Source organism: Atheta coriaria, unplaced genomic scaffold (assembly GCF_025399875.1).
Source record: "Atheta coriaria isolate IRGN ID8LTWV9N9 unplaced genomic scaffold, Caltech_Dcor_3.1 hic_scaffold_5_pilon, whole genome shotgun sequence".
In the NCBI taxonomy this organism is placed as follows: domain Eukaryota; kingdom Metazoa; phylum Arthropoda; class Insecta; order Coleoptera; family Staphylinidae; genus Dalotia; species Dalotia coriaria.
In genome coordinates this window covers 8,729,110-8,752,477 of record NW_027045447.1, presented here as the reverse complement: position 1 = coordinate 8,752,477, position 23,368 = coordinate 8,729,110, and the positions used below count along the sequence as shown (strand labels likewise).

General features: G+C 37.8%; 5 protein-coding genes across 10 annotated transcripts; 2 read left to right on the top strand and 3 right to left on the bottom strand.

The window, feature by feature from the left end:
- The first annotated feature begins 3 nt into the window (after window positions 1-3).
- Window positions 4-1,683, top strand: LOC135791558 (putative inorganic phosphate cotransporter). The gene has a single exon (XM_065301994.1). It carries the CDS (start codon window positions 30-32, stop codon window positions 1,584-1,586), a length of 1,557 nt encoding a protein of 518 aa, XP_065158066.1. The 5' UTR covers window positions 4-29; the 3' UTR covers window positions 1,587-1,683.
- LOC135791556 (ral GTPase-activating protein subunit beta) lies at window positions 1,609-8,045 on the bottom strand. Of its 4 annotated transcripts, XM_065301989.1 has the most exons (14): window positions 7,868-8,045; window positions 7,370-7,799; window positions 7,273-7,302; window positions 5,769-6,590; window positions 5,493-5,597; window positions 5,303-5,431; window positions 4,737-5,249; window positions 4,469-4,678; window positions 4,238-4,318; window positions 3,933-4,088; window positions 2,893-3,851; window positions 2,384-2,828; window positions 1,814-2,324; window positions 1,609-1,762 (listed from the first exon to the last, which is right to left on the bottom strand). In XM_065301989.1, exons 1-14 carry the CDS (start codon window positions 7,901-7,903, stop codon window positions 1,651-1,653), a joined length of 4,539 nt encoding a protein of 1,512 aa, XP_065158061.1. In that variant the 5' UTR covers window positions 7,904-8,045; the 3' UTR covers window positions 1,609-1,650. The 4 variants fall into 4 exon arrangements, with proteins under 4 accessions (XP_065158061.1, XP_065158063.1, XP_065158062.1 ...); XM_065301991.1 differs by lacking the exon at window positions 7,273-7,302; XM_065301990.1 differs by lacking the exon at window positions 4,238-4,318 and having other exon boundaries at window positions 2,893-4,088.
- Window positions 8,046-8,437: 392 nt separating this feature from the next.
- Window positions 8,438-13,078, top strand: LOC135791822 (structural maintenance of chromosomes protein 3-like). The gene is made up of 7 exons (XM_065302369.1): window positions 8,438-8,543; window positions 8,602-8,850; window positions 9,041-9,978; window positions 10,032-10,241; window positions 10,610-11,018; window positions 11,067-12,152; window positions 12,231-13,078. The coding sequence occupies exons 1-7, from the start codon at window positions 8,529-8,531 to the stop codon at window positions 12,936-12,938; spliced, it is 3,615 nt and encodes a 1,204-aa protein (XP_065158441.1). The 5' UTR covers window positions 8,438-8,528; the 3' UTR covers window positions 12,939-13,078.
- Stim (stromal interaction molecule) lies at window positions 12,940-18,145 on the bottom strand. Of its 2 annotated transcripts, none has more exons than XM_065302370.1 (10): window positions 17,578-18,145; window positions 17,380-17,525; window positions 16,813-17,045; window positions 16,586-16,698; window positions 16,253-16,521; window positions 15,571-15,738; window positions 15,214-15,499; window positions 14,862-14,924; window positions 13,761-13,893; window positions 12,940-13,707 (listed from the first exon to the last, which is right to left on the bottom strand). In XM_065302370.1, the coding sequence occupies exons 1-10, from the start codon at window positions 17,774-17,776 to the stop codon at window positions 13,320-13,322; spliced, it is 1,998 nt and encodes a 665-aa protein (XP_065158442.1). In that variant the 5' UTR covers window positions 17,777-18,145; the 3' UTR covers window positions 12,940-13,319. The 2 variants fall into 2 exon arrangements, with proteins under 2 accessions (XP_065158442.1, XP_065158443.1); XM_065302371.1 differs by having other exon boundaries at window positions 15,241-15,499; window positions 17,578-18,143.
- A 3,372-nt stretch (window positions 18,146-21,517) lies between these two features.
- FucTB (alpha-(1,3)-fucosyltransferase 10) lies at window positions 21,518-23,293 on the bottom strand. 2 transcript variants are annotated; one of them, XM_065302283.1, is made up of 5 exons: window positions 22,899-23,293; window positions 22,730-22,837; window positions 22,281-22,529; window positions 22,040-22,220; window positions 21,518-21,980 (listed from the first exon to the last, which is right to left on the bottom strand). In XM_065302283.1, exons 2-5 carry the CDS (start codon window positions 22,816-22,818, stop codon window positions 21,612-21,614), a joined length of 888 nt encoding a protein of 295 aa, XP_065158355.1. In that variant the 5' UTR covers window positions 22,819-22,837; window positions 22,899-23,293; the 3' UTR covers window positions 21,518-21,611. The 2 variants fall into 2 exon arrangements, with proteins under 2 accessions (XP_065158355.1, XP_065158353.1); XM_065302281.1 differs by having other exon boundaries at window positions 22,281-22,837; window positions 22,899-23,285.
- Between the last annotated feature and the right edge of the window lie 75 nt (window positions 23,294-23,368).

Sequence of the window (23,368 nt, the reverse complement as noted above, 5' to 3'; positions counted from 1 at the left end):
GTACGAAATTATTGTAAAAACATATCAAAATGTGTATGAATACCTTTTTATATTGTCAATATCCATGCTGCATCGGGCAAGTGCGTTTTATAGTTGCAACATTTGCCTTACTGGCTGTTATGGTGGGATTCGCACAACATGCCTCAATGAGCATCGCCATCGTGGAAATGGTAGATAGCCAAATGAAGAATGCTTCATGCTTCGACTCGGCCTTCTTGCACGTGCCCAACATGGAGCTGAATATCTCAGGCGAAAGAATGAAATGGTCTGAAATTGAGCAAGGATTCAACCTCGCCGCTTTTTACATCGGCTATGTGATAACTACCATTCCAGCTGGAATCTTATGCGACAAGTACGGGGCCCGCTATGTTCTCTTATCCGCCACCTTATTATCATCGCTAGCAACTGTGCTGATTCCGATCGGAGCAAGCATGGCAAGATGGTGGGAGGTGTGTATTCTGAGGGTTGTCAAAGGCCTCGGTCAAGGTGCGATATTTCCCTGTGTGTCTTCGCTGATATCACGTTGGATACCGCCTTTGGAACGCTCCACGGTGGTAGCAGCAGTATTTGCTGCGAATTCTATAGGAATAGTTCTTGGATATACATGCACTGGATTGTTGATTTATTACTGGGGAAGTTGGCCAGTAGCTTTCTACTTCTGGGCAGGCGTTGGCTTGCTCTATTCCTTATTATACGGTGTCTATGTATTTTCCGATCCCCAAACACATCCTCAACTGCATAAATCTGAGTTTGATTATTTAGCGAAGACAATGGTGATGAAAAAAAGCATCGGAACTCCATACAAGTTGATTTTTCAAGATAGATGCGTTTATGGCCTCATTATCTGCCAAATGGGCCATGATTTATTGTTGTATACACTAATCAATAATTTTCCTAAATATTTAAATCAAGTTTTGGGTTTCAACATCATGGAAAACAGTTTAATGGGGCTACTCTTTCTGTTACTATGGGTGTCTGGATTCTTCGGCGGTATGTTAGCAGATTTCCTCATTACAAAGAAAAATATCAGCGTAACATTAATTAGAAGATTATATACGTCAACGTCCAACCTTGGTTCGTATCTTTTCGTCTGCTTTGCTGTGATAGCACGATGTCGAATGGAGTACGCGATCACCAGTTTTGCCGTAGCAATTTTTCTAAAAGGCTTTTTCTACACTGGCGGTTTTGCAAATATCATCGATATTAGCGTCCATCACACCGGTTTCATAATTTCACTTATAAATTTATTGGGCGCTACAATGGGTGTTACGTGTTCCACTATGATCGGCTTCCTTGCACAACATAATACTATCGAAGAATGGGAATTAATTGTGGCAGTGATGGGACTTTTCGAAGTAATGTCGATATTGCTCTATTTCGCTCTATCAACTGCAAGAAGACGTGACTGGGACTATGCAGAAGATGAAGAAATGGAACCCCGACCGTTGCAAAAAAGATGGTACAAACACCTATCTGATTCGGATCATGAACTGCGAATGGAAGAAGAGCGACGTGCCCATGAAGTCTTGAAAGAAAATGCGCGAACTGCACGAGCACAAATGAAAGAAGACATCCGCAACAGATGAAGGCAATCAATGTCCACACAAGTACTTGTAATAAATATATTAAAGCTGTGTAAATAATACTTATCTAAGGATTGCTGAATAAATATGTAAGTAATTCCGGCGGTGTCATCTCACGTTTGTATTTTTGAACAATGTCCTGAATTTTGAATCGACGACGAACATGCGGTGGCTGATAACTGTAAATCATATGTAATATATTTCTTTGTAATATATGAAATAGATAATACCTATCCGAATCCAAGCGACGACGACGAGACATATTCAATGTGGTTTGGCGTACGAGTGGTCCCAACGCTCGTCGACTGACAATCATGCCATCAATTAATGGAGACGCCAACCCAACCCTGCCGGTTGGTCCTTGCCCTCGGAACAAACCTGTGTTTGGATTTGTGCTGTCAACCAAGGGTGATGCCATTCCAACGCGCCCGCAAGGACCTTGCAAGTGCACACGGAACAAACCGGAAGTCATCAAATGCAAGTATATAACAAGCACATCCGATGGACGTGTGGGAGCCGTCTCTAAACCAGTGTGCATGCTATTTAACAAATCATCAATAGGGACTTTTAAATGATCCTCGTAACTTTCCAACCAAACAATCATTATTTTCGTGTTGGTAGGGGGATGTACACTAGATCTCTGTGTAAGACGTCTGACGGGCACCGATTGTTTATCCAAGTCTAATGATAATGTACGCTTCTCCCGACCGGATTGTTCAGATAAACTTCTCTCGTACCAAGCTATGATTAATATAATGAATTGAATAGATACAATCACCACAATTTGTTAAATTACTCACAAGATAAACTAGCTGATTGATACTGCGTTTCCGCATCAACAAACGGTTTCAGCATCGATGGCATAACAAATGCAATCTCGGAACAAGCATCCGCCCAATATAATACTTGTGATTGTCCATCATACACTCCGGTGGCTGGAACACTCTCAGCGTTCGAAATCACCCAACTAGTAGACACGTGTCCTGTCCATCCAGGATGCACGGCTACATTAACAACCCAACCCAATGATTTTAAAAACTCTGTAAAGTACGGCGACTGTGCATGCGCATTATCAACAAGAGCATTGGCCAAAATGTCTTGGACATTGGTCTGCTGTGATTTCACGTAAAATACGTGAACTGTATCACAGGTGCGTGGACTCATCGCATCCAAACTGGAGAGATCCTTACAGAATTCCGAGGAGCTGCTGTCAATCGCAATTAACGACGGACCATTTCCATCGGGCTATGATGAGTTTTTGAACAATAAATAATTAAATAAATCATTATCCATGATACTTGATACTTACATCGTTGTCTAGATTAAGCAAACCGAAATGTGAAAGAAATAATCTAGCGGTTTGAAATTCATGCACAACACTGGGTGGTGAACACTCCGACTGCTCCACTTGCGCCTCCATTTCAACTTCACAACCGGCTTGCTTACCAATCAACTGAGCAAGCTTATTGGTCTCGTCATTTGCTTTCTCGTTACCAGCGAAAACAGACTCCAAGGTAGGAATACTCTGATCTACCTTGCACTGCTGCACCCGATCCACACTATCCGGGAAATATTTCTGTCGGACAGTGTGTCTAACAGGTGCATCCTGCATCACCACTGGTCTACCCATAGTGGGTGCATGATATTTCGTTCCAGATTTATGACGGGGAAGATGTCTCAACTGCATAGTCCATGCGTGTCTGCCAAATGGTCCCCGAATTAGCACCGTCACCGTCGGTTGTGGATCCTGATCATTACCAAGCGGTTCCTCTAATAACGCGAGCATGACATTATCCGAAATAAAGTAACGGAATCGTTCAACCGCCTTTTCTTGATTTGTGCAACCGCTTGGCCATGAATTACAATGTTGTAACAGTAAAGCTTCATCAAGCAGACTGCTAATGGATTCAGGACCACACTCGCTAGGAAAGTAGCCGACTTGTTCCAGAATACAGGTAAGTAAATTTTCGGCGGCATCACGCACTCGCATTGAAACGGGTTTCAACTCTTTATCTTCCTTCATTTTGATTTTTTCGCCTGGTTTGCCTACAGATTTCGTGCCGGAGACGCCCAGCTCTGATACTTCAAGAACTCTGGTGAGACATTCTTTGTCATGTAGAAGATACGGATGCTCAAGTAACCAAACAAGGCAGCATTGGAATGCAGCGACGATTGTGGAATGCAAATCTTTGGAATGTGCTTGCGGGGGACGCGAACATTGTTGGACAATGTAATCGCAGATCCATTTTACAGCTCTAACACACGCATCTATAATAAAACAATGCTTTGATATCCTGAAGATTGCAGCCATGAGCCATGAGCTAGTAAAAGATTCAGAATAGTACAAACCTTTTATTTTACCATCAGAATCTTTAATGTGAATCCTTGCTAAACCCGACAGCAGCTCCAAAGCGGCTAGTGAAATATTAAGATCGGATTTCCATGATGAAATCAATCGATGACATACTAAATAAGTCGCTCTAACGAACAATCCGTGTGCGGAATCTAGAAATACGCACACTTTACACACTCAAATAGCACATCAGCCACTCTGTTAGTAAATCAAATCCCAAGCCGTGTTAATTGCACGAGAATAAATCAATGTTAAACAGTACAAAAGTGTTAAAACGTGTAAAATTCTGCATGAAACGTACCTGGCGTTTGGATATCGGATAGATCCGGACTTATAAATGAGTCTGAATACGAACTGCTTATGGTACTCGACGTGTCCGAAACTAAAGAAGCATCAAAATAAAAATAAAGCCAAATAGCGATAACAGTGCAAGATACCAACATACAAATTAAACAATTTCCATAAAATGGAGCAAATGATACCTAAAATGAAATGTACTACCCAGGAATATGTGATGTGCACTTGATCTTACCCGAACTTAAGAGATTCGTCGTCTGCTCCGATGACGGTTGGGTAACTTGCTCTACCTTCTCGTAAACAGACGCGTCTTGCACGCACAAAAACAAACCGCCTAACAGCATATGCGTATTTTGCGGATCATTCTCCACTTGTAGTGCGTTCATTACCAAATTCATCAAACGCGGTTTTAATTGGCCGAACGTGGTAGGCCTATCAGTAGATCCTAAAATTTACACACAATACAACTAAAATATATTCATAGTTTTAAATTTAAATTATACCAGTGCTTATTAATTCCTTGATGGTAATATTTTGAAAGTGTAGAGGTAACACCAACATAGAGAGAAGTAGATGTATTGAAGCCTTGCGCAATTCGTTCTTCGCCACATTTGTCGCAAATTTCATATTTTTATCCGGGAGGACAATCTCCAAAGCGTTAATATAGTCCGGAATAAGTATACGAACACCATCCAGATCCAGTCGGAACAAATCGGATGAATTCATAAGAATAGCAATGACCGTCTCACCACAATCCTTGTGTTGTGCTGCCACTTTGAGGCCTTGTTGTACGGCGAGATAAAAGCGTGCCAAATAAACCGGCAGTATTTCTTCGCCGGTTTTTTTCGAACACATAATACGGCATAGCGTGCCTAGTGCTTCCGCTCGACCACTCTCGTATTTGTCAATTGTAAGATTAGCCGGTATTTCTGGGTCGTTGATGGAACCCATTGAACTCACCGATGTTTTCTGTTCCATTACAATGGAGCTTGGTCGTTTGTCAGAGGTACTTTGTCCTAGAAAATTGAATTTTAATCGTGGAATTTACTTTTTTATAAGTAAATATTACTTTGGGTAAGTTCAGTGCCAATAAACGCGGCTTGGAATAACCATTCGCCAAATAAGTGAAGAATACTGTTGCATTTTGGACGATCGGGTGCTAATGGAATACGGTTTTCGCTTCCAATTGATGATAACGCTGGAATTAATAATTTTGTTGCCATTTTCTTGTCATTTTAAACCGCGGAAATGCAACTTACATGGTAAGCTGGATGTTGATGAAGGTCCACTGCTAGATACTGAACTTGGAATGCTGGCAGTTGCCCGACTGCTTGTCACCCCCATCAACGAAATCCTCGGCGCACCTATTTGTAAAAAGTTAATGAAGAATAACGACTTTACGATGATTTATTAAAACTAAAATGATGTACCACAACCATGTGCGGTTAGTGCATTATTCGTGATGTCTGTATGCAGATTAGCCAAGTTTTAGTTCGAAAGCGTGAACTGATAGTGTGATTAAAGTGTGCGCTAACCCTTAGAAGTGGAAGAAGGAGCGACGCTGAAACTTTTCGCAAGACGGCGTTGCGTAGGCGGCGTCGGCGATGGCGTAGCACCACCTTGAGCGCCACCGTCCTTCGCCTTATCCGGTCCGCCACCCATCACCATCGCCTCCCAGGAAATCGGCTGCGCAATACCTAAGAATGCGTCCACCTGTCCCGCAATGCCCTTCATCGCCTTCAAAAATATCAAAGGCAATGATTGCAGAGACGGATGTTGGCAGGGATCGGCAACGGATGGACCAGGACTACCCAATGCAAACTGCATGAACTTCTGCGTCTGACTGATGACATCTGGTTTGGTCAACTGAACCGGATTACCAATTGTGTTGAGAAAACGGTACCAACTCTGAGCAATGCAGTCATCCGTCATTCCCGACGGTATTAAATCATCTTCGCCGATTTTTAACTCTGGAAAAGTTGGTCCATACATAAACGACAACAGTTTTGAAGTAAGTGCTAGATTGACGCGATTCCATTGTTCGACGAGTGCGATTCTATGCCGCCAGTTCATGCAACTTTCACGCAGAGTTTTCCAGAGCGGCGGTGATGGAAAATTGTGCACGCAGGCAAGCAGCCATATTTCAAAGAGAACGCTGAGAATGCGCTCGCAGAGTTGGTCGGCGACGTCGTCTTTTACTGTCGGTGGAGCCAGCAATGTGTCATTAATAGCCAGCAGAAACAGCAAGAGAGATTCCCACGTGGAACGCTCGAGAACTTTGCTTTCCTGTGCGATCAACTGCAAGGTTCGAAGTACTCTGTGGCAGACCACTGCCTGGCGATTTATTATGTCAATACCTAACACAATTCAATAAGTATTTTAATATTTTATCATCATAAAGGCGGATTTTGGTTGTGTGATTGTAGGAGTTGTGATGTACCATGTGTAATTGCAACTGTTACATATTTTTTATAAGTTTGGTGAAAGAGAATAAAAACTTCGAAAATGTGAGCAAAGACAGAGCAAACAACATGCATTTTTAAACTACATATGATATAAAATACTTTAAACTGATATTATGCCCAAAAGCAAGAACTCCGCGGGGCAAAAACTACAAAATCATAAATTCTGCGTAAATTCGTACAAAATTACCGTTATGGTGATGAGCATGTCAAGATACAAGTCGGGTGAATGTTCATAACAAATTGTTAGATGCCATGCATGCAATTAGCATAAAATTTTGTGATTTTACACAGTTTTATTCGGCATCTTAGACTCGTTACCATGACAATTGGGCCAGTAGCATTTCTGAGCAATTTTAATCTGTTTATCCATAAGCAAAATGCCGTGTTCGGTACGCATAATAATTATTTCATATTGGTTTAATTTTTAATTTTGATTAGAATCAAAATCTCGCATGTTCGCAAGTTCAAGTGCGCTAGTAGTGCTCACAATAATCATTCCAAATAGTAATGAAACAGATGCAAAGTGTTATCAGTAAGTAATTAAGGTCTAATTGAAAATTAATTGAAGCCATACCCAAGTTATCCTGATAAATAAAAGCCCAGTCTTGCAAAAAGGAACAACAATCAGGTATTATACTCATTACAAGATTTGATCACAACAATCAACTTACCTTCACCCTTCCTAGGAATAAATAAATAATGAAAATGCTGAATGATTTTCCGCGCGTACACATTCGGATCGTCGACAACCGGCTTTGGCACGCAAACGCGCGGTTCCGCCGGTAGAAGTGCGCTCAGCCATTCACAGTAGATATTCGCGCAATCTTTTATTGCGTCGTGTTCGGTAAGCGGCAGCGATAGCCCGTAACAGATGACATCCATACACCATTGCACTTCATGGTCGGTGACTAGCAGGCTGGGCTCTGGCACCTGAGTGTGGCCCAGGTTGCTAGCAAGTTGTTTGACAATTTGACTTGTTACTTCCTTGCTTGGTGCAATGCCGAATTTCTCCAGCACACTGTGGCCGGCATCTCCAAAGTTCTGTACCTGTTGACTTAGTGATGTCCATTCAGAATACATGCCTTTGTTACCTGGAGTATCCTGTAAATAATAAATAACTGTATTTTGAAGCCGTTGTTCCGCACTTTTAGAGAGATGTATCAACTTACTTTCAGGTTAACTCGATTAAACAGACCCAAATTCATGGGTACAGATTTCTATAAATACTTGCACATTTAATCAATTCGACGTTATCAAATAATCGACAAATACTATGAGTGGTCGTTTAGTTTTACGTGTTTATTTGCACTTGCAACCGTGGCCTGTTTCCGTGTTGCACTTGTCAAAAACAGATGTTTTGTTTGTATTATGTGTATACGGTTGCCTACATTCAATGTACAACTTTGTCAAATTTAAAATTCAAAGATTATAAACTTATTCACGTAAACGTTTATGAATAATTTATATTTGTGTTTCTTGTCATATTATTTAGTGTTTCTTCTCGTTTTTGAGATTTAAAAGTACAGTACCCTTAAATAAACAATTAAATTGTTGACTAATTGAGCCCTTTTAGAACTAGTTTAACAATATGTACTACAATAATAATTCATTTTATTTTAATGCAGTATTAGTTTATATTACAATATAATCTTTAAGAAAATTTAAATACGAAAAACGGCGCTTTCTTAACTGCGACACATCCGGCTTCTAGAACAAAACCGTTTTTAACGGCTTTTTAGTGGATGAAAAGGTCGAAAAGCTCGCAGTTATAAAACGTGGTGCGTGGTGCGCGCCTGATATATAAGAAAAATTAAGTGAACAGTTACTAAAATGTATATAAAACAGGTGAGAGTTTTCTTTATTATGTTATATCGTTAAATTATCTTTTATCTCATACTCGTAGATAACACTGCAAGGTTTTGCTAGCTACAAAGAACGCACTACCATAACTTTAGACCATAAGCATAATGTAATTGTGGGTGCAAATGGGGCTGGTAAAAGTAATATTTTTAGAGCAGTTGAGTTTGTTCTTAGTGCTACAACTGGCAATGAAACTGAGAAGATCAAACACCATTCATTTGTTAATCAAAAAGAAACTGCTACCTTTGTGGAGATAGTACTTGATAACTCAGATGCAGTTTTACTTGTAAAGGTTTGTAATTTTATTTATTTCACTAATTTAATTCAAAGTTTGAATTAAAAAGAAAAGTTGAAACTTTGGTAGCACTTTCTCTACTATTTTGCGGTTGTTTTGTTCACAATCTGAATGCAAATATAAAAATTAATTTAAATTTTAATTTTTCTTTGTATTTTAATTTATTGCAACGTTGTATATTTATTAGGGTGATGGTAATGATGTTTACATTAAAAGATCTATCACTGATTCAAAGGACCAATATTCTCTGAATTCTAAAAATGTTACAAAAACTGAGATAATTCATTTATTTGAAAGTATGGGATTATCTAGAAAATATCCAAATTACATCATCAAGGAAGGACAAGTCAATAAAATTGCAACTGGATCAGATTCATATCGTTTGAAACTATTAGAAGAAGCTGCAGGAAGCAGACTTGTTGATGAACAATTATCATCTACCACAAAAGACATGCAGCAAACTGAAATGCACGTTGATGTTGTTGATGAATTTTTCCGTATGTTTCAAAATCGTGCTCAAAATCTAGAAATGTACACTGCAAGTTTGAGGGAATTGCAATTATTAAAGTCTGACCGTAATGGGATTTTACATCATATCAATCACTTTAACAAACAACAAAAAGAGAATAGAATTAAAGCGTTAGAACAAAAACGCATGCAGCTGGAGTGGTCTCAGGAAGGATTCTGTACAAAAATCGCAAAAGCTTCGTACAAAGCGCATGTTATCAAGATTGAATGTGAGGCTTTGGAAAGAGATTTAAATATGAAGAATTCCTCAAAAGATGCCTGCAAAGAAAACTTGCAACAACTGAGAACAAATAGCACCGATTTTAAACTGCGTAGAGATGAAATACAAAGAAAACTTATAGCAATTCAAAGTACTGCAGATGAAAAAGAGCGAATGATACAAGAATCAGAGAATCTACAAACAGAAATTAATAATATTGAAGCCGGTTTAGAGGATACACGACAACAAAACCTCGCATTGGCTAAAAATGAGGTTGAATTGAAAATTAAATTGGAAGGCATGGAGTACCAACGAACATTTCTACTTGAAAAGCGCAATAGAAAGGTGCAACATTCTACTAAAAACGAACGAGACACTGCTATTCAAGTGGAATTAGCGTATTACAAATTATATTTAAAATTGAAATTTTGCTAATCTTTATATTTTTTAGAGCTATTGATAAATTGATTGATGAATTGAAAGTTGTACAAGAAGAACTATTATCTGAACAGCGAACATTTGAAAATGATATAGAAAACATGCAAATGGAAATTAATAATATGCAGACAGAAAAAGAAGAGTTAGAGAAACGTCTGGAAGAGATCGACTTGTCGAATAAGGAATTGGCATCAACCGCAGAAATATTGTGCGGAGATATTTGGTAAATAATTAAATTCTTTTTGCGTGAGATTTGAAAAGTACCAATAGAAACACCAATCACATTGCTGGTTGCGCGTAACGTTATTGTGAATAGCAAATCAAACGTCAAATAGATTAGAGTGTAGTTTTACGGACGAATTACTATCTACATCGTTATCACAGCAACTTTGCGCGTATATTTTGCGTTGTTATTGGGAAAGAATCAACCAACGATGTGATTGGTAATATACTGCCACAAATGCTGCCACTGCAGGCTTTTAAATAACTTTTATAACATTTAATAAGAGCAGATTTCGGTGCAACATTAGTGACTCTCAAAATCTATTTTTTTTTTTTTGCTTCTTATTCACTAAAATATATAATTTTCAGTGATCTAACTGCGCAACTTTGCACTCTTCACACAGAACATGATATTTACGTAAAAGATTTGTCTGCATTACAAGACTCGCTTCCTTCATTAATCGACAGGAAGATTTTTGTTGGTGCAAAATCAATGAAAGAAATAATTGACTACTACACTGATTCGCCGGAAGCAGCTATAGCTGACTCTTTTCGCGTGGAGGATTATCTAGAACGAGTTGTGGATAATTTCCGGTGCGATACACGCTTTTATCGAGCGATCGAAGCGGCCATTGGCAATCGATTATATTGCCATATATTTGAACAGTCGTCAACGGTTGAAATCATCGCGCGAAAACTTGAAGAAGTGGGTTATTCCGGACGTATTCCCATGATTGCTTTAGACGATATTGAACTTCCTCAAAGGATCGACGATGAGGTAAATAAAACAGATTAATATATACTAAAATAACAAAATAAATTGCAGAATTTCACCATGTTAATTGATAATGTTAACTACGAGCCAAAATTCGAGACTGTAATGCAATTGATTTTCGGTAATATTGCTATTGTAAACGAAATATCCGAAGGAAGTTTTGATGAACTCCTCGGAACTGGTTTAAGTTTTGTTACTCGCGATGGATGTTACTTGAGTGCCAATGGTGGATTATACATACCCAATAATTCAAAAGATACTAGATCAAAAGTAGACATTTTCAAGCGTCAAGGTGAATATTTGAAAGCAGTTGCAGAAACTGAATCATCAATCAAACAAATTTACTCTGATCTTGCAAGTGCTGAAGAGGAGTTAGTAGCTATCGAAAAACAATTTGACTTGAAGAAGCACGGCCAATTACAGGCTAAGAATGAAATATTAACACAGAATATTTGTGCACTAAAACGAGATTTTCGAACTATTGCTGCCAATCAATTAGAAGTTGAAGATTCAATTGCCGTTTGCAGAGCAAATCTATTGACGTTGGAATTAATGAAAAAATCATTTGAAATCGAGTTGAAGGAAGAAATATCCACCGATTTGAGTGATGAGGAACAGCAGATGTTAACTGAATTAAATGAGCAAATCACAGAAGTGCAACTGGAGCGTTATGAGATTATCGGACAAATTGCTGACTTAGATATTAATTTGTCCAATGATCGTTGGGAACATTTTACTGGCAAACTGGAAAAGATTAAGTTGGATCTAGAAAACATATCGTACGAAGAAAGAAATCGAAGTGATTTCGAAGCAATGATTGAAGATTTAGAACACAAACAAAGCACAGTTCAAGATATGATTGACCAGATGCAGAGAGAGATTCAAACAAATATGGAGGAGGTTGCCAGGTTACAATTACTAGTGACACAAATGCAACCCGAGTATGAAAAGTGGATGCAAAATAAACTGGATTTGGAGGAGAAGTGGCAGCGGCATTCGTGGGACTTGAATTTAATTGCGGCGCAAATCGAAAAATTACATGAAGAGCCGAAGGTGAATGAACAAAGTGTAGAGGAACTCAATTCAACAGCATATCAGCATGCAATTGCAAAGTTTGATGGTTTGGAAATAAACGAAGTAAGTAATATTAGTAATTCTTATTATAGCTTAGTGAGCATTGCATTTTTAATACTTTTTAACATTGCAAAATTTTAGTTAAACGCTCAACTAAAACGAATTGATACCGTTATAAAGAATTTCCCACCTGTGAATTTTGAGGCCGCAAACCAACTAGGTAAAATAACAGAAGCAATTAAAGATTTTTCATCCACTGCCGATTCACTTCGAAGGGGAAATACTCAAATTGAGAACATAATTACCATCGTCAGAGACCAAAAACCGATAGTAATTCAACGTTCATTCGACAAAATGTCAAACCACTTCGCTACTACTTTTAAAAAATTGGTACCAACAGGCAGAGGTAGTTTAATCCTGATTAAACAAAATGGCGACGAAGACGAGCTTAGCCGTGACACTGAATCCTCCGATTCGCAGGGTGTGTATACTGGAATTTCCATTAAAGTTAGTTTTAATGAAGATGAAAACGACGTCGATATGATGCGGCTCTCCGGTGGGCAGAAGCATCTCGTCGCGGTAGCGTTTGTCTTATCATTGCAAGTTCTTGCACCAGCGCCATTTTATTTGTTAGATGAAATCGACCACGCCCTTGATGCGCAATATCGTGCGACATTAGCGGATGTAATTCATGAATTATCCGAACATGCGCAGTTTATCATGAGTTCTTTCTGGCCGGAACAAATGAAATATGCCAATGTATTCTTTGGCGTTAAAAGCGCACGTAAAGTAAGCAACGTGAAGCGTATAACGCGCGAAGAGGCCGAACAGTTTGTGAAACAGCACTAAGTCAATAAGTTTATGTTTAATTTTACTCGTTTGTTTCGATTAAGACTGATACAAGTACACTTTGGGTTTCGAATACAACAGATCAGTCTCGTTTTTTGTTTGTTTGTAAAAATCAGCGAAATAAAATCAACTAAAAGTAAGTTAATGTGCTCAACACTTAGTACCTATGATCAAATATTAAGTAACAGTATTTTATATCTGTAAGTTCATTCCTGCTGAGTGTAAATATTCACTAAAATTAAGTAAATTGCACTAAAATTCGCTAAGATAAACGATAAATAATAATATACGCTGAGTTGTTCAAGAGAACGTGGAAGACACTTTCAAATCAAACTCTCGGACATAAAATAGGATGTTAAAAGTGAGCGGTGTGAGAATATATTACTCCTTGGCCTTGCTCTTCTTGCCAAAGGCGAAGAGTTTTCGCTTCTTCTTCTTCACCTCGTCGTTATTGTCGATCACAGACGAGTCGGTGGAGTAGACGTCCTCCTCGACGGCCTGCTCCTTGATCTTCGGCGGCTTGCCGGAAAATTGCGAACTGATGCTGGGATTAGACAGCACCTTGCTCTTCGCTTCAAGGGTTGTATCGGAGAACGCCAGCTTGGGGCGAATTGTTGGCTCGCTCGGCGCCACCTCCTGCGAGTACGAGCGCGGCAGCACTCCCGTGTGCTGCGGCGGCTTGTTTATCACTATGTTATTATTGCTAATACTTCTTGTACTGGAAGGCTGAGATTGTTGTTTCAACGGTTTTTCTTCTACCCACACGCTTCTGCAATAATCATTTATTTAATTATTTTTAAATTTAAATTTATGTAAACTTACGGTTCGCCACCAATGATAAAATTGACATTGTGTCTGGACGATTCACTGATATCTTCTTCCTGCTTACTGGCCTCACTCTCGGAGGAATCCACTTCTTTCCATGTGGCTGATGATTGCAGAGAGTCAAACATACCTGAAACAACCAGTGTTAGACCTCTCATATTAAAATAGTGAACAAACCAAGCAAACAAAACCTACAAGATAAAGAAAAGAGCGAAGCTATTGTGCTGTTTATGGTTGTGCGTTTGTGTGTGTGTCGAAAACTTGTACGCGTTTCTCGTTATCTCGACTATTATTGCACCCACTTTGTAGAAAATTTAAACACATGCCGCGCGATTGTTTATTTTTAGGCTGGTTTGTTTAAGCACCTTACCTTTAATTCACAACAAAAAAAAAGAACACAACACACACGCTTCAAAACTGCAGCAAATTTGTAAATAGGTAAATAAATCAAAGCTACAACTTAACAAATATAAAATATTTAATACATGTTTCTACGTGTCGTCTACCATAAATCATCAAAAATACAAGCAAATCAACTACACAGTATGTAAATAAAATTGTCTTAAAAAGATTTATAACGAATGGAATAGTTGAGACTCTCAACAACTGTCACCATCACACTGTTTCAAGTTCGAACGTGTTACTTGTTAATGCCGCCATTTCAAAATGCATGTACGGGTGGGAATCCTTAATTAAGTTTAGAGGAAGCCAGCCAAACCGAGCTCGCTTTAAGTAGCTGGGGTCAGCAATGTCAAGTCTTCAATTATAACACAATGATTGCACAACAACGCTAGACTATTGTAATGTGAACACAATTGCGTGCAAATAATTGAAGACCCGCGACAATTATAATCTCTACGTGGTACTTTTAAGTACAGTTTATAAGTAAAAAATAAAAATATATCTTTATAAATAGTTAGAGTGGAAGAATATCGGTTATAGTACGGTCTCGTTGCGTGAGATTCCAAAATAAAAGTATTTAAATAAAAAAAATAAGGTACTAGATTATTGCAATGATGAAAACTGAGACTGAGAGAGAGAGCAGGAAGCTGAAAACTCACTCGAACTCCGAGTCATCATCAATCGGTAACTTCTTACCTGCACTGGGCGCATAAATCGAACTGCTCTCATCGTCCAGATCGTCCTGGCTGCTCATGCGTCCTAAAATCAAAACCGACACAATTCATACATCACTCCAATTACAACAGCCCCAGGTGAACAAGAAAACCAAAAAATAATTCATCAACACCATGTAGTAAACAGTTTGCAAACAAATGATTGATTGAAATATAGAGACTTGTGGAAACACCAAATCCCATTTAATAAATTAGTATTTTTCAACAGCCATAAATGTGTGTGTGGGTTTGTGTGTGTGTGTGATGTGTGTGATTTGTGGAACAAAAGCTTTGCCGGTGTCAATCGTGTCGGTGATAATAAGAAGAATACTTGCGCAAGAGTAATTTGGCTTGGACAATACCTCGCATACCGAACGCACGCCCGTTGTTGCGGTAGAGCGTGTTCTCGAGCGTGTGTAGCCCGTTGTTGTTGATGATCGGGAAGCCGCAGAGTTTCTCGATCTCCTGCCATCGATGGACGCGCTCTTGCAGCTCTTGCGTCACCTCCGTGAGAGAAGTGCGCGCCTCCACAATGGAGCGGTCCACCTCGTCGATTGACTTGCCATGCGTGGAGACAAACGCCCCAACAAGGCTAGAGCGCTTCTTGCGAAGTTTTTCGCACTGCAAACAATCATTCCATTATAGAAACAATATTAATTACTGATAAAACTTGTTTTTGAGTCTAATCTTACAGCCTCACGAGCCTGGATCAGTTGCTTTTCGGCACTGAGTTTCTTTTTCATGTAGGCCTTGTTTTCGATCTCGTACGTCAACTGCAGCCATTGTTGTAGGCCGTGTGGCGGACTCCAGCACCGGTCTTTCAATTCGCCCTCAGCCAGCGTCAGCTCATGTCTTAACATCTAAAACAACCAAAATTTAATGTTTTTAATGTGAATTGTATTAAATGTACTGACAGTCTTAGTCACTGCTACAAATGAAACTGGTTTCAGTTTACACGTGTACATTGAAGGTAAAATGTACAGTCGTTAGTGATTTTGTACTAATCTAAACTGATTTAACGCGTTCCAGTGAATGGAGATGAATAAACTTCGATGATACATTGAGTTAAGGGGATATATCCAGTTTTTGTTGAAAAATATGTGAAAATATATAAATTATCCAATGATTAAATTGTCAGAACCTAATAGCAATGATTAAAATTAGTTCTGCTCTAAACATTATTAATTGTAAACAAAAATCTGTTAATTTAAACATAATTTATCCCCTTAAGATTATTGGTCAGATGAATACTAATTTTTGAATAAACTCATTATTGTTCTGACTGTAAACAAAGTCAGCTAAACGTGAATTCGATGTGAATTTTGAAAAGGTTTTTCACCTTCAGTTATTTTACTGCATGATGTTCATTCATACCTCAATTTCGGCCTCCGCAGTCTTCTGCAATTGCTTAACCAGATTCTCCTTCTCGCTGACGACGGTCTCCTGCTCAATCTTCGCCTGCTCCAGCTCCTTTTGCACGGTGAGCAGGTTCTTCTCAGCACTCTGCAGGCCCTCCATATCACAATTCATACGAGACAGGTGTCGCCTAAATTTTTTATTCTGCTGGATGGCGTACCACATGCCAATTCCGCCGACAATAATTAAGGTCATCAGCGTGACGTCCTTCCAATGATGCCTGCCATCTGCGCGAGCATAACAATAGAAAATGTGACAATAACCGGCGGCGCGCACACGCGCAAAACGTACCTTTCGGCGGGCCGAACAGAACAACGTCCATCGCTTTGAGCGAAATTTTCTGCTTGTGGATGGGATCTTTGATACCAAGGACGCTCAAGTAATGCATGTTGTTCACCGCGAGCCTGCAGCACACGAAAAGTATGCATTAGCACGGCACTCGCGCGTGCTGCGGGTGCAATTATCGCCATTACATGTATGCAATGCACACACACAGCTGATGTGTGTTATTAATTTACCTGGGCAGCTGCGCGCCCGCGACTTTGCTCTTGATGAAGTTGTCGACGTACTGCGGCAACTCCACGTTCGTCGCCAGCCATTCGGTGGTCTGCTCGATGGTCCAGTTGTGGACTTCTGATCGCAGCCACGCTTCCCACAGCTCCTTTACTGATATGTGCATGTCATCGTTGTGATGGAAGGCTTTCTGGCGCTTCTCGTAGCCAGAGTCTAGTTTTAAATCTTCTCTTAAAAACTACAAACAACCAGAGTTGGAATAAAATTCAGTTCAGTCAAAGATAAAAACTATTGAGTAATAAGAATTTAAAGAATTTAAGTCGGTAAAATAGTTTCCTAAAAAGCGCCATTTTCTTTCAATTATTCTCATTGTTAGCATAACATTACTACAGCTAGACCAATGAGAAATTATGTTTTAGTTTCTCTGTTGAATTGCAAGATATGAATCACAAGAAAGTGAATCAAACATAAATTCTTGTACAATCAACACATCTATTCTTAATCATAACTTTCATACCAAAAATATTTATGTTTTGATCAAATTACAAACTAAAAAGTAATGAATAACTTACATCACCAGTTTCTGATAAGTCAATATTGCCATTAGCATCATCATCTAATTGCTGATGCAAAGCCCTGATGGCCTCCAAGCCCAATTTGTCATTGGCAGCCAAAGAAAGGCAACTGAAGTCATCATTATTGCAGGTTTCATGTAAATCTAAAACCAGCAAAAATTATCTCACCACTTTCTTCATTACACACACACTTACTTTCATTATTAACAGCCTTAGAAATAGTTTTACTAATCATTGTATAGGTATTCTCACTGCTGCTAGAATCTCTGCTCCGATACTGGTGCTCAGGGGGCACATTCTGAATAGGTTCCACACGTTCCGGCTGATCGTCACACAAGCCGTCGCACCAGTAGATTGCAAACACTAGCCAGAATAAAAAGCGACGAAAATGCATCCTTGCGACCACGAGCGTACGATGTATTTATTTATTTTTTGCGTGGATTATAATCAGCCCTGAAGCCCGACTATAACCTCAAATCGCACTTGAATCTGCTGCACTTGGCTTTCGATTTTGCCAATTTCATAATAACTGTTTTCGACGTTTTCGACTACTTGCGACGCACCGACGACATTTGTGGATGGCGCACGCTGCGGAGAGCGCAGCTTCGTCTTGTTCGTTAATCACCCAATCGGTTAGTTATTCTGTCGGCTGTGTGTAATGTGTAATGGTAATGATAGCTAAAAATTTACAGTTTACTCCTCAAGGTTAACGATTGTACATAATATCGGCCGCGGTGGTGGTGACGGCAGCGTGCCAGTGCGACGTTTTCGTACTGTCGTCAATTTTCACGATCGCAATTTGAGCGCAGTAGACGCAACAAGTTTCCATTAGAAAGTGGGATTATACACATTAGTAGATTGTAATTACTTATTACAATTATCCTTACTAATTTTACTATTGCCCATAAACTTGCAATGAATTACAACACAGATGATTAAATACGTAATGTTTTAATACTTTATTTTTTTAATTTGAAAATATATCCTGTAAATTTTGACGTCTAATATTCGTGTAGGCCTGTTTTACTTGTTACAATTTGAAATTGATCTGCACCGTACCGGTTGTAACTAGTTTCGAAGTTTCCTCTTAACTTAAATTTAGGTCACAAAATCGCCACAGTTGGAATTGACTCGCAATTTGAAAAAATGAGCTCGTGCGCGTATTTTGTGCTTTTCTTCATCTAAAAGTAAATTGCCCGCAAATCTAAATATAAATTGCGTCCGTAATACCGGTAATACGAGTATTAATAATTTCAGTTATAATTATTCTTTCAACGACGTATTATAACATCTTTAAAATGACCGCTCAGTCAAGTGTACTTACAAAGTGTGTAGGTTAAAAAACTTCTGCTTTTAGAGACACTATTACTCTACCAATTCATTTAATTCATTAACTATTATGGAAATTTGTTTGGAAATACAAAAGTTAGGTTAGTGTTCAGAGCAGCCGCAACCTCACAAACACCGCATCAAATTTTCATCAATTTTTCTTCATTTTCTCATGAATAATTCAAGTAAAAATGTGTTTTGTTTTTAGGAACAGGATTATTAATTGTACTGAACACAAATTAACACAAATTATAACTATAACTACTATAGTGACCTAGTGCGCAGACGCAGAATACCAAATGTTTGCTTACACCGTTCATAACTTTTTTTACTTACCATTATTTAAAGCCGTGCCTGCGAGCGGCGGTTAATTAAAGAGAACCACCCATAAACATCTACAAACACAACAAACTAACCGGGCAATGAGAGCAAGGCGACGAAAATATGAAACATCTGCACCGGTAAAGAATGTAAACCGCTCCGAGTGCGCGAAGCATGCAAGCGCATATTCGCTTGCGTATGTGTCGCTTGTCTCTCGTCGATTTTACGATCATTGTGCGCTCGCGGCCAACATTAGAGCCACACACTTGTTCGAACGCAAACAAATTAATCGTGTACACAATCAAATCAAATATTAGCTCAATTCGGCGAATTAATGTACACAAACTATTATCAAGTGCGTCTCTTCAACTTGTAAAAATCTCAATAGACATTTTACGTAATGTAAAATTTGGCGAAACATGTTATATAATTTCTATTACTATTTAGAAAAAAAAGTTACATAGATTTGTGAATTATTTTTATTTAATTTATCGTATGTAGTAAATATGTGTCAGAGTCCTGGAGTCGGCCTTACGCCTGCGCTAACATTAGTATCATTGGTATTGTCGGTCAGTCATCGGTCATCGTATTCTCATGTTTCAATTGTTAGAATATTTATCTATGTTTACTTAAACTTTTAATACTTAAGTATATTAATAAACAAGTTAGCAAATTCGACTATTGATTTAAGTAAACATATCAAGTTTTGTTTTACATTCATTTATAAAAGTTAAAAATTGAGGTTATAAATGTAGGAAAATGCTTAAAAACCATATTTAAAATCCAGGATGATCTAGGTTATGATTAACTTTACTTAATTTAAAAATCTGTAATGTTTTAATATTCTATGGTTACCATTCTGATTTATTAAAAAACTTATTGTTTACTCAGAAAGTATTCATGCAATGTTGTTCAAGTTTTGTGCACATAGTTTGTGCATGCATATTAACAATTGTTAAGATAATAACAATACAGTGGTATTAGTAACTACTAAATAAATAAATAAATAATAGGTAAAAAGACGTTGCTTAAAACGTGAAAATCAAAATTTGGACGCCATTTTGTCATAAAATATTCTACACATGTTTCTTAAATATAATAATCTAACTCAAAATAATAATTAATAAAAATATTTTGGTACTCAAAATTAAATTATAGCGCAAATTCTATAAAAATGAACACGATTATTACATAAGCATAAATCTGATGATATACCTTGTGTAATTGCCTATAAAATGATTAGTTTTCCAACGCGTTGTACACAAAAAAAAATCATATATAAATGATTACTGCGAAAGCAGTATGTATGCAATAGTAATGTGTGTTATGAGTGCGGCTCGAGTTTGCGATGCACTTGCAATTTGCAATGCCGCGGCATCGAATGAATGACCTTACGCTTATTAAAGGTCGCTCAATTCACAATGAAAATGTATGTAACACATGTCGAATTTTAATTCATTCAACAACAACACATAACCAATTTAAATATTGATCAAATTAATTTTATTTTAAATTGCACATACTCGTGTCAGTGCATAGTAAACACACAGTTGATGATGAATTCTTTGCGTTGGCTTATTGTGAAACACTCGTCTACTTCCTCATGCTCAGACCAAACGGTTTTGCGGTTTGAATCTTTTTCAATAGGATCTAAAACAGAAAAAAATCGTATAATTAATTACGTGGAAACATAAAACACACTAAACAAGTGATTAAGTCATAATGATTATGTAAATGTCTACATTTGTAGCTTCTCAGACAATAAAAACGAATAATAGCGGAATATTCAAAATGGCGGATGGGAATTAAACGAAAAAAGTATACAAAATGTTATCTTATAGTATTTACCATATTTTCTCGTTCAATCTGTTGTTGCATCTTTTTGCGATTAACTTGACTATTTGATACTTTAGTAAAATAACCCGGATCCATCCGGTATTGTGATGGTTTTCGGTTGTGACTTGCAATTCGACTCATCAAAATCGCATTCTTGCGTTCGATATCTCGCACTTCTGACGCGCTGAATGATTTATTCTTTCCCCTAGGTAGTCTTAGTCCCTCCGGAATTACACTTGTAGCAGATGAGGATGTTGTTGTCGCCGACGTGTAACTTTCATCCCTCCCATCGCTGTATTCGCTGCAACATTTCTTCTCGTCCGCCCGGCAAAGATCTTCAAAGCGTTCCAATTCCATCTTGGTGGCTTCATGTCGCAACTTTACTCGGCGAATTCTCTCCTCCAATGCATCAGGACTAATCGTAGTCATTTTATAATTCAAGAAATAAAAAAAATTGTTCAAAAGAGAAAAGTAAAACGCTAAAACATGCGAGACGTAAAATAAAACATGTGACACTTTGTACGTTTTGGGAAAAACTGCAACTGCAGTGATGGGAAACAAAGCGTCTAACAAGTTTGTTTGGTTGCCATAGTTACCAAACAACTTGTTTGGAGACACTGAGAATAATACAAACTAAGATACTATCGAATTAATCGAGCAATGTTACAAATTTATAAAAAGTCTTATCACATGTTGTCAGATCACATAAAATATAGTAATTGTTGTTAATCGATGTAGTTTTGTCACAGAAAACGTTCGGCATTTTCTTCGCCTAGCTTCCAGCTGTAATGCCATGTCTTGTCCTCTGGGTACTGGCAATCGTAGACGTTCTTTTCATTTTGGTCGATGACTAGCTTATCATAAACTGCATCACAGATAAAACATTGGAATGATGGAATGACATCGTAATAGTAGTTGGCTTGCCCTAGAGAACCTCCATGCTTGAATAAAGTCAGCAATCGTTCGTTGGTGATTTGATTTCGAAGTTTATGATTCATATAGCTATTGTACAGATTATCATCGTTGTTTACTTTTGTTATATAGGCAGCTAATGCTGCAATTGAATGAAAATCATCCATTAATATTGCGGATTTTTCATTTGGTAAATAATCCTGTGAAAGAAGAAAAGTCAGAAGTGCAATTTTATTTTTTTAATTAAAAAATGTATTACCTTTATCGTTGTTGCCCCTAAATAAATGGGAATAGCCCCGACAATCAAAGGCCTCCAAAATTTCTCAGTAATATAATCTTCACATTTGGCATTTTCAATTGCAATAATAAATTTATATCTAGAATTCAGTTCCAATAACTTTTCAGAGTAAAATTCAATTGTTCCAGTTTCAGACATCAATCTACAAACAAACAATTAATTAATCAATACTCAAATTACCAAATTAATGTTAAATACTTACTCTCTAGGCATTTGTTTATTATTCAAACATGCACCATATGAGTCTACCTTAAAATACTTCATTAATTCCTTCACATAATCATCCCTCTTAATAGGAGTATCACAAGCTGATTGAATATATAAAATAGGTGCATGCTCCCTGTACTTTATTAACTTATTCTTCACCTGAACATCAACAAAAAACTCAAGACTAGTCAGAGCTTCCAAGCTCTCAAGATACTGTAAAGTGATTGGGAATGTGCTGTGCCTGCTGAAAGTAGAAGTAATATTAAACATTTGCTGCAGTTTTAAACTTCTTAATGCTGGTTGGTTTTTAGGAGATTCTTCATGGAAGAGAGCCCAATATATATTTGGATTATGTTTGGGCATATTTTCTAGATCTAGGAGTGATCCATAGAAGATCACTGCTTCCAGATTGTTATGATTTAAATGTTCGAGATTGCCACTAACCACACATTTTCTACTTTTATTGCATGTGATTGTTTCTTGTTCCAGGACGAAATCAGTCCACCAGAGTAATATTGGATATTTTGATTCATCCTCAGTCAAGTAATAATACTTTAAACATTAAAAAGTATTAATTATAAATTTAGTATTTATAGTAAATTGGTCTACTCACCGAAAATGTTAAATACACTATGGATCCAATAACACAACATACGAAAAATGTAGCAGCCTTCATGTTAAAATTAGTTTATTTTAGTTTACGACGTCCGTAACTAGGTGTTTTGAGGTTAGAAAATTAAACTATTTATGGAGTTTGTAGAAAAATGCTCAACACGTGCACATACTGCGTATTTGATGTATTTGCTTTGCAAGGTTAAATATAAATGAACATGCAGGATGTGCAAAAGATCATTGAATCAGCAGGACACGTGCCGGATGAATTTATACAACGCATTTTGAAAGAAAAGTTAAATCTCAAAATGGCGGTTATTTAGTTTCAAACTTATTAAACTATATCTTGATAATGCTAATAAACACATTGTTTAAAATATTGTGGTGTTAAGTTTGGTGTAATTTATGCGTTTTACTAAGAAATTCTCCGTTTATTGTTGCGGTAGTTTTAAAATAGCGCGTTTTGTAAGA